The 15,476-nt window shown below is 39.0% G+C and overlaps 1 protein-coding gene across 3 annotated transcripts in view; it reads right to left on the reverse strand.

Annotated features, from left to right (window-relative positions):
• Nucleotides 1-15,476, reverse strand: part of LOC129702835 (calcium-binding protein 39-like) — a 58,985-nt gene that overhangs the window by 11,710 nt on the left and 31,799 nt on the right. For all 3 annotated transcript variants that reach the window (XM_055644861.1, XM_055644859.1, XM_055644860.1), the window contains 5 exons: nucleotides 9,942-10,106; nucleotides 7,921-8,039; nucleotides 3,492-3,660; nucleotides 2,439-2,498; nucleotides 2,278-2,343 (listed from right to left, as the gene is read on the reverse strand). In XM_055644861.1, the coding sequence (XP_055500836.1) occupies nucleotides 2,278-2,343; nucleotides 2,439-2,498; nucleotides 3,492-3,660; nucleotides 7,921-8,039; nucleotides 9,942-10,106 (579 nt within the window). The remainder of the gene's footprint in view (nucleotides 1-2,277; nucleotides 2,344-2,438; nucleotides 2,499-3,491; nucleotides 3,661-7,920; nucleotides 8,040-9,941; nucleotides 10,107-15,476) is intronic.

Raw genomic sequence — 15,476 nt, forward strand, 5'->3', positions numbered from 1 at the left:
TGACTTTGGAGTGTGGGGGAAAACCAGAGCACCCAAAGAAAACTCATGCGATCACAGGTAGAATGTACAAACTCTGTATAGACAGCACCTGCGGTCAGGATCAAACCCGGACCTCTGGTGCTGTAAGGCAGCATCTCTACCACTGCGCCTCCAGGCCGCCTCATGGAGGTTAATGTATTTGCTAACATGTTCGATCTTTTCCTACTGCCTGGCAGTAGGAGAGAATTTTAACCAGTTTAAAATTCAAGGCCATTACATCTGGGATAAAATAGGCATAAATGATGGTTTCAGCTGCAACATGAAGAGATAAATGGTGCAGAGGTAGATTTGCATTTTCTGATGGGAAATGTGCGGTGAAACTTATCTTTGCTTCAAATAGAGAAAATAAATCACCACACATGTACTGGGGATAAATAAATGTAAAGGAAAGTGTAATCAACGGCGAAGACATGGAGATCTCAAAGGTGAAAGAAGCTTCTTCAAAAACCTGAGCAGGAAGAAACCCATCATAGGAACACATTATGATGCACATTAAACTGTAGTTGTCGATATAGCAGAGAAAGCACTGGAGGATGGTGCCAGGGTAGGTTTAGAACAAGGACTGTTTGTCGCAACCAACAAAAAAAGCAGGCATGCATCTGTGGAGAATATTGGGGGGGTGGAGAAATTGGGTGTTATTCTGCGTTTTAGTTAACTAAAATTTGAGCATTCAGTGGCCACACCATGAGGTTTAAGCTACCCAAGTGAATATATCCATGTTCTCTAGTGATGCTGCCTAACCCGAGTTAGGCCCCTTTTTTGTGTGTTCTTTCAGGTATGAAAGCAATATAGATGAGACACCTTGCATTCATACGAAAATAAAATTGGATCATTGTTTGTAACAAGATTAAACTTTTCAGCCATCACAGAACTTCCAGATTTAGAAGTGCTACTTCCCAATGTTGCAAGTGAACATTGAAATCTAATAAATCTCACACTGTTGAATACAGACTATAACTTGAAATGATCATTTTGGAACCTCAACTAGACACGGAATTACGGTCAGTGAAAATTAAATACAATGATACAGACACATACTCATGCAGGTATTTGTTCTGTAATTGCAATTCTTTATTGTAATGCCTTCTGTCTTTTGACACACTTTTTTTTAAATGACGAAGAGGAGTCTAACTAATATACTGACCAGGGTTAACAATTTCTGCTCTTGAATTCCTTCTTATACTATTTTATGTACTATTTCAAACACACAGTGGCTAATTTTGGGCCATAGATTTCTGATTTTCTTTCAAATGGGAAAAATCTACCTGAACAAGTAATCCAGTACTGCAGACGAGAACGCCCCACCACTCAGATAATCACCTTCGTGAAGGCCGGAGTGCAGCTGCCAAGAACCACAGCAGCCAGGAATCCTGGCGACTGTGCAGGACTGGCAGCTTTCTGTAGACCTGGTGAAACCTGGCAGCTTTCCGTAGACATGGGGTTGGACTGCTGCCCCATTTGTGAATGCTGGCCAAACGGGCCATGTCCAGTCCTGAATCTATTCAGCATCGTCCACTGCTTCCTTGGGAGATTGGTGCCAGGGACCGGTAGGGTGGGGTCTGACACCAGATGTTTATTTGGGACATCCTTGGACTCCCATTCCTTTTTCCAAGCTGATTGGATGGTGAAATCAGCTGGTGGTGGGTTCTTCCAAATTGGTCGTCTAGATGGAAGTCGAGCAGTGGGTGGGTTGAAGATGTACATGTGAATTGGCAGGTGAGGGGAGTTTTTGGTCTTTTGGAGCATCCTTTGAGTGAGGACTACTCGCCGGATGTGTGGAGGGGCTATGTTGGATAGGACAGGGACCCAGGGGAGGGGTGTTGAGCGGATTGTTCCCGTGATGATCCTCATTGTTGAGTTCAATTGGGTGTCCACATGGTGTGTGTGGGATGACCTGGACCAAACAGGGGCACAATATTCGGCTGAAGAAAATGCAAGGGCTAGTGCTGAAATGCGCAGTGTGGGGGCTGCTGCCCCCCACTTTGAGCCAGCAAGCTTACTTTTAAATGATGAAGAGTAGTCTAACTAATATTCTGACCAGGGTTAACAATTTCTGCTCTTGAATTCCTTCTTATGACACTATTTTATGTACTATTTCAAACACACAGTGGCTAATTTTGGGCCAAAGATTTCTGATTTTCTTTCAAATGGGAAAAATCTACCTGAACATGTAATCCAGTTTTCTTTTCAGTAAATAATAAATAAAGCACAAATTATAATAGACTCCTTTCGTATTACCTTTAATGATTGTCTTTTTGTCACGTAGTTCTCAGAGTGCAACAACTTTTCATAGTCATTAAATACCTAGATTGAAAGAAAAAAGTAAATTTGAATAAAATCAGAAATTTTGTTATTTTAAAATAATTTTTAAACTAGAAATCAAAATTGTTTATATTTACCAAATCATAATTCTGTTCTAAAAACTGTCCACACATGACTTTATGTCTGGTAAGCAAGTCCTATAAAAGAACATGGCAGAAGTTAAATTTGTTCAAGAAATAGAACTAGCCCCCTCAAAGCATAAAACTATACAATATAGATGAGACACTTCGCTAAAATAAAATTGAATCATCTTTCTTAACTTCTCAGTAAGTTCATACAATAAGATCATCCTTTTCCCCTGTGGCTTTCAAGCTGTACAACTCCTCTCCATATGACGTGGGGTAGACCGACTTCCCTGCCCACTCTCCCCATCCCAATCTTTACACATCCCCAATCCTGGACTTCCCACTCGTCACTTTAATTCCATGTATCATGTCGTGTTTTTATGACTGTTGGCACAAAAGAAATAACTAATTTATAATTTTAATTAAATTAATTTTAAAAGTTCTATCGTATCGTATCTTCAATCCAAATTCTTACAAAACTGAAATCTAAGGCTTGGAGTGAAATGTTTGTGTTTAAAATACACGAGGATAAACACTCAAATAGAAAATATATTTAATATATGTAATCGCCATCGCAGTGATCGAAAAATATTCAGGAAACTCCTGTTCAAGTCTTACCATTATTTATAATTTTTAATTCACTTTACATATCAGTAACAGCACGAGGGGCATTCTTCATCTTTCAGACTTTAGCCACTCACAAGCCAAGCTCTTAATAAAACACTTTAAGACATTCAAAGTCAGAAGATCAGAGATGTGCAAATCTAAATTGATGTATTTGTTCTGCCAGGATCATAAATTGATCACACTCCAATAAAAAGAAATTTAAACTGCCATAACAATTCCACATTGGATTACAAAATGAAAGTAATTAGATTAACTTCAATTTTACCATTTGTCACAGGACGATTTACAATATATGGGGATTCCCAACCCTGAGGACTGGTGCCAATGGCACAGTAGTGTGAAAAGTATCAATAATACAACAGTTAGTGCATCTGAATTACAATAATACACATTTAACATGTGACAAAGTGAACAAAGATTTTTCAGAGCCTAATTTACCTTAAATGTTGCAAAGGCATCTGAAGCAATGTCAAATGTTGACATTTCCACATATTTGAAGAAATCTTTAAAATGTTCAGAGTATAGGATAATTTTGGCAAGTGGTTCATGTCTGATGCATTCTCTCAGCATTATTCCACAGTTCAAGGCAATCTCTGGTGTTTCATACCTGAATAAAAGACAATGATAGACTTTGGAGGACAAAGTACTGACATCAAGGACCACCATTAGAATGAAGCCAACATTTTAACAAACATTAAAAGTTTCATTTACAAACAACACTCAGTTAGTATATTTCCATGGATTGGTTTTCTTTGGGAACTATTTCCAATAAATTAATTTCATCAATTAAAAAGTAAAATTCTAGCTTTGTTATTCTTAAGTTTTGATAGAAAACATTTTTCAATTTCCCTGTCAAGCAAGTGTACACACAGGGAATGAACCAAAATGCCCAGAACAATGATCCTTATTATGCATGAGTTTTCCCAATTGATACAGTAGATTAAAATAATTCTCAAAGTAGCATGTTTTATTTCACTGGCAGAAAGGATATTTAAATAGCTAACTATTATGATTAAATAATTAGTCTTCATGGCAGTTTTATGCCTACTCATTCCTTCTCTTGAGGACCTGACGTGGAGCGTGAACACCACTGCGCTGCTGAAAAAGGTCCAGCAGAGACTGCACTTCCTGAGGGTGCTCAGGAAGAATAACATCACTCAGAGACTGCTGCTGTCCTTTTATCGGTGCTCCATTGAGAGCATACTAACATACTGTGTATGCGTGTGGTACACCAGCTGCACAGCGGCTCAGAGGAAAGCGCTCCAGAGGGCCATTGACAACGCCCAGAGGATTGTCGGCTGCCCTCTCCTTACCTTGGAGGACTTACACAGTTCCCGCTGCACCAAAAAATCCCAGAGTATCATAAAGGACATTTCCCACCCCGGACACTCCCTGTTTGAACTGTTGCCGTCAGGCAGACGGTACAGATCTACAAGGACAAGGACGAACAGACTAAAAAAACAGTTTTTACCCCACTGCTATAAAAGCACTAAATGTAGCCGCCAAGGAACGCAGGGGCGAGACATACTAAGGGACTGTGGTACACTGTGAAATCGACAGAAGGATGGAGGGTTGGGTGTTTATGCGTGCTATTTTCGTGATATTTATTTTAGTTGTTTATCTTTTAATATTTTACCTTGTATGTATCGTTAGCTTTTAGAAATGTTTGAATGGTGCACTGACTGGCTGACATTTTTAAATTTCGTTGTACATGGTTCATGTTACAATGACAATAAAGAAACTATTCTATTCTATTCTAAATTTGACTGCACTGTTTTTTTTCAAAACACATGCCACTATTTGGGGATTTTTCTTCAGATTCAAATATTTAATAGACTGTTTTTATTTGCAGAAATATGCACAAGCACAAGATTCAGGGTCAGTATCTTGCTTTATACCAATCCTGCATCCAGAGCACAAGAGCTATGAAATACATGGTCAGAAGTTGAAACTAAAAAAACGAAATGCAGAAAAAGTCCAGTTTTCAGTAATACACATGGATGGAAGATATACTGCCAATACACAAAGTCACAGTAGGATTGTGCCTTGATGGATAAAATAAGTTCTAAACTTTAAACTGTGGGAAGGAAATATTGGGCAGAAAACCCCCCATAAAATGCTCAGCGGGTCAGGCAGCATCTCTGGAGGACATGGATAGGTGATGGTTTAGGTCAGGACCCTTCTTCAGTCTGACTGTAGCAGGTGGGAAGATGGAAAAAGAGGTTGGGATAGGATAAACCCTGGCAAGTGATAGGTGGATACAGTAGTGGAGGGTTTTTGATTAGCAGATGAGTGAAAAAAAGGCAAGAGATAAAAAGGAGACAAAAGGTTGTAGCAGAGAAGGGATGCGAAATAAAGGAGTAGTAATATGAAGGGATATAGATGCAGATAGAAGGGGGCGGGAGATGAGAGGGCAGGATAGTGTGAGAAATGGGAATGCACCCAGATGGATTGTTACCCAAAATTGGAAAATTCAGTATTTATACCATTGGGCTGTAAACTGCCCAAGCAGAGTATGAGCTACTGTTCCTCCATTTAGCATGTGACCTTAGTCTGGCAAAGGAGACAGCCCAGGACAGAAAGAGTATGAGAATGGAAAGGGGAGTAAAATGGTTAGCAAATGAGATATCTAGCACGGTTAGGTGAATCAAGCACAAGTGTTTAGGTTTATCATTGTCACGTACTGAGGTGCAGTAAAAAGCTTTATATTGCATGCTCTCCAATCAGATCAGATAATATTAACCACAAATACAATCAAGTCAAACTCAAATACAATAGGAGAGCAAAGTGGAAGATAAAGTGAAGAATACAGCTCTCAACGCAACAGTTCCATAAACAAAGTCCAATGTCCACAATGGGGTGACTCAGACAGTACCATAGCTTATGGAAGGACAATTCAGAAGCCCGATAACAGAGGGGAAGTAGGTGTTCCCGAGTCTGGTGGTGTACGCTTTCAAGCTTTTGTACCTTCTGCCCAACGGAAGTATGGAGCAGAAGGAATAACTGGGATTGAACAGGTCATTGGCTGCTTTTCTGGGGGAATGTGAAGTGCGAGTCAATAGTGGGGAATTTGGTTTGTGTGAGGAACTGAGCTACATCTACAACTTTCTGCAATTTCTTGTGGTCTTGGGTAGAGCTGTTCCCAAACCAAGCTGTGATGCAAACTGACAGTATGCGTTTTACAGTACCGGTAGAAGTTTGTAAGAATCATTGAAGATGTGCTGAATTTCCTCAGTCCCCTGAGGAAGTAGAGGCATTGGTGTGCCTTCTCGGCTGTGGCTTTAATGTGGTTGGTAATGTTAATGCCAAGGAACTGGAAGCTCTCAACAAGTTCCACCAGCACCATTAATGCTGATTCAGGCATGTAGTCCACCATGCTCCCTGAAGTTGATAACAAGCTCCTTCATCTTGCTGACTCAAAGGAAGAGGTTGTTATCCTGACGCCATGTTACTAACTTTGCTATCTCCTATCAATACTCCATCTTGTTATTGTTTGTGATTTGGCCCACATAGTGGCTTCATCTGCAAACTTGTAGATGCTGAGTTAGTCAAATTTAGCCACAGAATCGTGAGTGGATAGAGAGTAAAGCAGGAGACTAAGAACGCATCCTTGCAGGGTGTTGAGGATTATTGTGGAAGATGTGTTTTCACCTATCATTGCGGATTGTGATCTGTGGACCAGAAAGTAGAGGATCTAGTGGCAGGGTGGGGGGGTCCCGATTCCTGGGTCCAGTTTGGAGATGAGCTTGGATGAGCTATGGCATCGAAGGTAGAGTTATGGTTGATAAATAGGAGTCTGACGTACAAGTCCTTGGTATCTAAGTTTTCCATGACCTGGGAGATGGCGTGTGCTGTGGGCCCGTTGCGACGGAAAGCAAACTACAATGGATAAAGACTCTCTGGAAGGCTGGAGTTAATACGCTCCATCACCAATCTCGTGAAGCACTTAATGATGGTGGATGTCAGTCACTGGACAGTAGTCGTCAAGGAAACAGGTGGGGACCTCAGAATGGAGTAGTGGGAGGTTAACGATATCTGAATACTACTGCAAGCTGATCCACACAGGTCGAGATCGTGGCCAGGGACTCCATCTGGACCAATTTCTTTCCACGGATTCACTCTCAGGAAGGCCGATCTTACATCTGCCACAGTAATTGTTGATACCAGAGCCTGACAGGGCAGGCGACACTCCTCCACCAACCTATTACTCAAAGTGGGCATAGAATGCAATTAGCTAATTGGGGAGGGACCTTTGCTATGCAGCCCATTTTAGAGTGCAGCCTTGTCACAATCTATGGGTATTGTCTTGCGACTCCAGCTTCGCCTGGAAGTCCCTCTTGGCATCCTAATGGCACTGCGAAGACTGTGGATATACAGTCGGTGGAACAGTCACCTGGTCTATGCTTGGCCTTGTCGATGTAAAAGGGGCCACAGTAGATGAGGTTCGTGTTGTTAGAGAAAGGAGCATAGGTAGTGCAAACTACCTGAAGTTGGAGCATTCAATATTCATACCATTAGATTTTAGACAACCCAGGCAGACTTGTGTTATTCTTTTAGTTTGCGCCTGGCCTCTCACTGGCAGTGGAGAAGGCAGAAGACAGACAGGAATGGTAAGGGGAGTCGAAATGGCATGCAACAGGGAGTTAATGATAGCCATTAGGAGACCACAGTAGTTCTGCAAAACTGTCACCTTGTCCATTTCTTGGCCATGTTGTCAACATTGTTAAGATGCCTAAAGCTCAGATACCCATACTGCAGGCTTGCTAATCAATTTATTTTGTTCATTCCATACACTAAAAATCTTACGATTTCAACAAGGCGGCATAGAAAATTAAATCATTGTAGAAAACCACTGGATAATACATACCCCTTTAAAAGCATAAACAAAATTTGCTCATGAGAACATATATATTCCACTGTTGGAGTTCGAGTGCCAATCTGCCTCCGCAAAATGTTGTTGAAAATCTGGGTAACATCCTTCTTCCCCTGTTTTATGAAGCATATGATTGTAAAGTCAAAAGTCAGACCATCGCAGAGGGGTATTTTTTTTTAATATAAAGTGTTAATATGCACATAATTAAAACCAGTAAACTCAAGACTTGAGCCAATCTTTAAAACCAAGTATGCAAAATAAAAATATCTAGTTTGCTCGGAAGCTCAAAATTATAGTTTGCACCTTCAAAAAAAAAAAAAAACCCCCCCCCCCCCCCCACAGTGCCGCCAGTACTTAGGTTTGTACATCCAAACATGTTCAGGACTCCTACACAAGCACACTTGCACTACATGGTTTACATTAATGCAAGGTTGAACTCCCCTGACAGACCACTGTGTAAACCTGTAAACCGTGTAAAGCATAAACCTCCAGTTTCCCCAACAAATCTGCTAGGAGTTTGCCCATTGGACATACACCAGGTTAGATTTGGCACAGGAACAACAAGACCATTCATCTGAATGCAGAGGAGTGACGAGGAAGGAAGGCAAGTTTAGGATAGTTTACATTTTTTAATGCAAAACTCTAATAATCCACTATTCAGAAATCCCATTGCTTTGGCACCTGACTTACTAGGCTCTGGTCCCCGTGCTCCTTCCAACAAACCAGTGCCCCTGTTCTTGTGCTCCCTCTGAAGCCCTGGTTTCTGTGCTCCCTTGTAACACCCAGTGCTCCGAAACTCACTGATTCCCACAAAAGGACACAAAGTGCTAGAGTAACTCATCGGATCAGACAACATCTCTAAAGACCACGGTTAGGTGATGTTTCGGATTTGGATCCTTCTTCCTTATGCTTGGGGGTGGGGTTCCCTTTAAACTTACCAAATCCTTCTTTCCAGTAATCCCTTTAAACTCACCCTATTGAAGACTGGTTTTAATAAAACTAAACAGATGTGCTAAACATTGGCAAATGGAAAAGGTCTTGATTCTTCAAACTGCATCTAATTTATGTCCTTTAAAAAACAACTTTCTGATGCTTCATGTTGAAGTACTATACTTTTCCTGCATGTAATTTGATACCAATCTTTTTGACTTTACCCAGCTTCCAAAAAAATGACCTCAGACTAAAACAGTTTGTTAATGTGCCCAGAATCCCCAATTGCAAACTAGAAGTAAACCAGAGTTCACAACAAACTTGCACACCATTTTCAAACGGTGGCAAGATATGCTTGGGTTATATAGCACTTTGTAAGCAAGTGAAATGTATAAATCTGGAGTCTTGAAATAATTTAACTATAAATAAAAACAAATCCTCAAGTCTTTCTAAACATATCCATTAGTCCCTTTTGTTCAACACATTTTATTTATAATCTATCGAGGATAAAAGGCTGGTCAAGATGACTCAATTCTTCAGTCGAGGACATAGTTAGTATAATGAACCATATGCACATTATAATAGAAATCCCAGAAGTGCAAATTTAGATTTATCTGGAGTGGACAACTATCAACTTTGGAACATAAAGGAAGAACAAAGTAACTTGTGCGTGTTGCAGTTAAATGAAAGAAACATTTTTTTTGCAGAAGCAGGGAGAATGTTCCTTTGCTTCAAAGAATCCATATTTTATCTTGGTTGTAGCAATGTATATCTATCGTCATGTTACATTCATCAGATTGTACAGATGCAAAACTTAATTGTTGTTAAACGTTGACCTCAATTTAAACATGTGGCCACAGACATAGAGGCGTAAATTTTACAAACTCTTTCACCTCAATGTAATAATGCAATAATGCATAATGTAATACAAATTATGGATTAATTCTGCCTTAAATACAGTACATGAAAGCCACCAGCGGAAATGATTGTTGCATTTGAGCAAAAGGAGCATACCACTGTCACCCCTGAAACATTAATCTTTCACAAAATAGCTATCACAAATACACCATTCCAGGATTTCTTACCTCAAAGTCTATCAGTTGTAAGTGTGCAATTAATGATATCAGCAGTCCACTATTATATAGTTCCTGTGCCAGCTGTGCAACGGTTTCAGTCTGAGGCTCCTTATCATTGGTACCACACAGTATCTCTTTCATGGTTAGCAGGGATTTTGACACATCCTCAGTGGCCTTAAGTCAAAGAAAGAAAATAGATACATTTTCTTTCCAGGTTTCAGCAGAGGAAAAGAGAAATAAAACTAAAATCTAGATGGAAACATTTCCATGTTAAAGTTAACATTGGTGGAGAGATCACTCTATGGTATTGCATCAATCACAATATGTACAGTTTTAATACTACATTTCAGGGGGAAAAAAATCAACATGACAAATATTTACAACATTTTCAGCATTAAGTAGCAATTCACTTTCATATCTTCAGTATTAAAAAAAAGTTATGGCCGTTTTCATACTCGGAAATTAGCATCGTGTTCCCTATTGCTTTTCCATTGACTTAACTTCTACTGTGATCGAGGACAGTCAAAAGCCCATAACTTTCTTAAATATCAAGAGAACTGAATGAAAATGTCAGTTATTATAGATTGAAGTATTCTGAAACAAATATAAAACGTTGTACTTGGATAACCTGAAATTAAAGCATATAATTAGTTAATTACCTAATTGTACTTAATTACAAAATTGACCGTTGTGACGGAAATAGTAATAAACACCCAGACTGCCTTGAAAATTAAAAAATGTGATATTCTCAAGATCAGAACTTTATTATTATTGTATAATATGCTGTAAATCCGTAACAGATAGGTAAATAATTTACTATTTCTAGCAATAGACCAAGTCTTTATGGAGAAGATCAGTTGCTAGCTGGTACATTGGCATATCATAATCAGTAGCATCATCATAATCCTCAGATTGTAACCAATAAGCAACTCTGTACACCTTCTCTCAACTTTTCAATTTTGGCATTGTAAACTACAAGTTTTTGCTCTTCAAACCACACATGACATGCCTTTCTGCCCATTACTTTCCCATTAACAATGTCCTGTAGATTCCATTTCTTCAGAAAAGGATATATTTTTTAAATAGCCTAAGTATCCAAATAACAAACTAATCCCATTCACACAAGAATTGACAATATAACATGATTTTTTAATCTCACTGTCATGAATTTATATCTCAGATGGAAAGAATTTAATTTTTAATTCCCATAAATTAATCTAGAAACATCCACCCAAAATATAATCGAATTATTGCTTTTTGCACAATACATGCGACTCAAACTGTTATGAATATTTAGTTTAAAAAATAATGATCATGGAGAGAGAGAATAACACAAAATAGACAATTTAGACGGCATATCTCCAAAAAAATTGGCATTTTAATTATCTTGCCTCTGGAACGTGATCGATTGGAACGTTGCATTTGCGGTGAATTTGAACCCCATATCGGCAGAAAAAACACTGCCGCTTCGTATGGGGCCCAAATCACATTTTCGCTTATCGAGGATTGATTAAAGTCATCCCAAGAAGCAAGTTTATGTGTAAAATAGACGACTTACACCGTGTTTTGTCCCGTACTTGAGATCCATCACGTTGTAGGCGTTGACTGTGTTAGAAGCCGCTTTTCATTTTAATATAATTATTCAATTTTCTCGTGATTATATAAAAAATAAATTTAAAACAGGAATGGAAGTCGGAACGATTTTTCTGCAGCAGCTAGCAGCCCAAGGAAATCCGCCCCCGACAGGCAGTAGAAAACTGGATTTTAATCCCCCCCTCAAATGCGTTAGATCGTGCACACTGCCAGTGGCAGCACTGCAGCGCCACTGAAGGTAAGTTTTGTAACATCGCTACATTAAGCATCACTTTCTAAATATAATCTCATTAGCTACATCAAACTTTAAACCTTGCAAAAATATCAGCATCCCTTTTTATTTTATGCAGATACTCTCTTCAATGGACCTGGAAAAATAATCCTACTTCCAATGTATTGCTCAATGCTCAAGATGCAGGCCTCCAATGAGAGAAAGCACTTCATTACACTTAAGCCTTATTTTCGTACCGCATATGTCTCACAATTACATTAGGTAAATGGCATGTTTCCGTCTCCAAGAAGTTTGCAGCGCCCTTCATAATGTTTGGGGCAAAGACCCATCATCTATTTATTTGCCTCTGCACTCCACAATTTGAGATTTGTAATAGGAAAAAAAAAAAATCACGTGCAGTTAAAGTGCGCATTGTCAGATTTTATTAAAGGCCATTTTTATACATATATGCAACAAAACAGTAAACATGACTACTTTCATTTACATGACATTGCTGTGTCCCAAACATTGTGGTGCCCTAAAATGGGGGGGAACTATGCATAAACACTGCAGTAATTTATATACGGTGAAACCAAAATGTATACAAATGGCCTTTACTCAAATCTGACTGTGCACTTTAACCATATGTGATTTTTTCTATTACAAATTTCAAATTGTGGAGTACAGAGGCAAATAAATAAATGATGGGTCTTTGTCCCAAACATTATGGAGGGCACTGTAGGTCAGCTTAAAAACATTAAGGAGTTATGCACATTGCATGATAATTTAAAAGAAGTGACAATGCCTTTTATTGTTACATAACCTAGGTTTGGGTTCAATGGTAAGTCAGCACCATCCGTTAATAATGAATAAAACCTTTCACTCTCCACTTAATACATAAACATACCAAATTTCAAATAGTTGGGGAGTGCAGAGGCAAAGCTTATAGGAGCCAGAGAGAAAGCACACATCTCACAGGACCAAAACTGTGAAAGGTACACTTGGAACATGAAACTTAATAACTGCAGTGATTATTTTGGGGAGATATTATAATTAAGTTTTCAACATGAACAATTCCCTCGTTAATTTAACCATGCCGTGCAGCGCCCAACTTCAAGAATTGATCTAAAAATATCAATCTCTTTTTTAATCCTCCATGAAACCCCTTGAGTAATTGTTACCTCATGAATTAATGCTCATTGTATCCATAACTCTATTTGAATCACTTCAATTCAAGTGCTACACCATGTCATTAAAATACATTAACAAAAGACACAAGCAATGTCTGTGCTCACCATCATGATGTTGCCTTAATTCACCTCAACCTACCATGACTCCACTCTAATAACTTCCTTTATTGTTCAGCTTGAGGATGTGCCACACTTAGTTATAGGCTCACCAAATGAATAGTTGTCAGAGTTCATAATTATGCTAATCTTTTTTGCTCTTCAGAGATCCTTCACAAATTCATCCTAGACCTCTTCCTCCACACTATCTAGTTTTATAGGGCATATAACCTCCTATAGCCCCATCTTTAAAACACCTTCCTCCACACCTCCACTTTTTCTAATCCTATCAGATTGCTTCTCTGGTAGCATGGTACCATAGCGGTCAAGTTCCTGGACTGGCATCCATTGATCAAAGGAAACAAATTCAAATCTCACTCTTGTAGTTGGTGAATTTAACTTCAGGTAAAATTAATTCAGAATGTTATTTACGTTGATCTAGCCACTTAATTCCAAAATTCACTTCTTTCAGCCATGAACCAATGCCTGGAAGAGTGCAGCTGCAATGCATCCAAAATGAGCATTAGTGAGAATATCATCTCCACGAGTTGCTTGTTAGCATCGCTCACAACAGCTTCCATACCTCTGCTGCTTTATCAATCCAGCAAGGGAGTACTTATACAGATTTGATTTATTAAGGTTTTCATGTACAGGAGGTATTAGGGAAAATTACCATGTAGTCAATATACAAACCAATATTCAAAAAGGTGGCATAGTAATGCAGCAGCTAACACTGCAGCCTTATAGCTCCAGGGACCCATGTTCAATTCTGATCTCAGGTGCAGTGTGGAGTTTATATTTTCTGTTCATGACCTCATGGGTTACCTCCACAATCCAAAAGACTTGTTGGTAGGTTAACTAGCAAAAACAAATTACTCCCAAGTTATTGGCAAAAAGATGAAAGATAAGTTGATGAGTATGTGCAAGAGGGAGTAAGTCTTACAGGGAAATAAGGAGAAAGGTGAAGGGACTGATAGGATTGTTGCCCTGAGAGTTAGCATAGATTTAAATGGGCCATATTCTTCAGTGCCATTACAATTATATGGAAGTGGACTTTTCAGATGATATATCAAAGGTTAGAAGAAAAATAAGAGGAAGCGTCTAAGGGGACAACAGTGAAAGAGAAGAAAAAAAAAAAACCTTACTTGTGACTCGATAGACACGAAATGCTTGAGTAACTCAGCGGGACAGGCAGCATCTCTGGAGAGAAGGATTGGGTGACGTTTTGGGTCTAGACCCTTCTTCAGACCCGGAACATCACCTATTCCTTCTTTTCAGAGTTGCTGCCTGTCCCGTTGAGTTACTTGAGCATTTTGTGTCTATCTTTGATTTAAACCAGCATCTGCAGTTCTTTCCAAAAAATACCTAACTTGTGACTCTTTGTTGAGGAGGAAATGGAAAACAGAAACATGCAAGTGCAATTTTACAGCTAAGTCACAGGGAAGCAGCATTGGAGCGGGAAGAAGTTCTCAACTGCGTAGAGGCTGCAGAAATTTTCAGAAGGAATAGATTAATTACATCGCTATCACATTGGATTACCCAAGGCCATGAATGAGTCCAATCTTATAAGGCTTGAGTAATTTACAAGCAAAATATTAATGATTCAAAAAATATGAAATCAAAGTACTCGGGTGCTGCTGAACCTGCAAATTATTTCCAATATTTTTTTTACCATTCTTGGTACATGACAAACGGGATCAGATTTCATCAACTGAAATAATATCAACTCTCCTTCTTGAAGTTACCAGACAACTTCAGGATCTAAAGCATTCCCAGAATGTCTTTAGCACAAACTGTACCATTTCTTTGAGCCCTCCCACCTCATCACAGTAACCTGGTTGAAAGAGTTGACGATTTTGTCTCCCAAACTCTGATATACTGGATTGAGTGATTCTTCTGCGCATCAATTCCTTCCTTCTTACAAAAGCTTCTTTCTTTCTACTTGTCTCATCTTGGTTTCATTTTTCTCAAAGTCACAATATTTATCAATTTCCAAATGATCCTTGAAACAATTCAGGCCACTCCTATTGGTTTACAACACAACATTCAATCTTTCATTAGCATTACCGAGACATCTTACTTAAAAGCACAAGACAGTAAGACGTTTTCTTCAACTTCTCTGCAAATGCACTTGAAGTTTATCACCTGTGCTTGACTTTGTTGATCCACAGGCGGTTGATTCCACCCTTATTTGTCTCAATATACCAAATTCAGCTCCTCTGCTAAACACGGGACCAATCTGTAATTATATGCTGACAGCACCCAACCCGTCATTGTTTTCAATCCCACATCTATTATGCGGGGGACATTGTTAACTATGCCTTTTCCTGAAGTCATGATTTGCCCTCACTCCCCAATGACTTGATGGATTGAATGCAACAAATGATACACGATAACAGCATTTATCTCCCCAGCTGCGGGATTAATTAGAAAGTCAATTAAAGTCAGAGTCAT

This window comes from Leucoraja erinacea, chromosome 13 (assembly GCF_028641065.1).
Source record: "Leucoraja erinacea ecotype New England chromosome 13, Leri_hhj_1, whole genome shotgun sequence".
In the NCBI taxonomy this organism is placed as follows: domain Eukaryota; kingdom Metazoa; phylum Chordata; class Chondrichthyes; order Rajiformes; family Rajidae; genus Leucoraja; species Leucoraja erinaceus.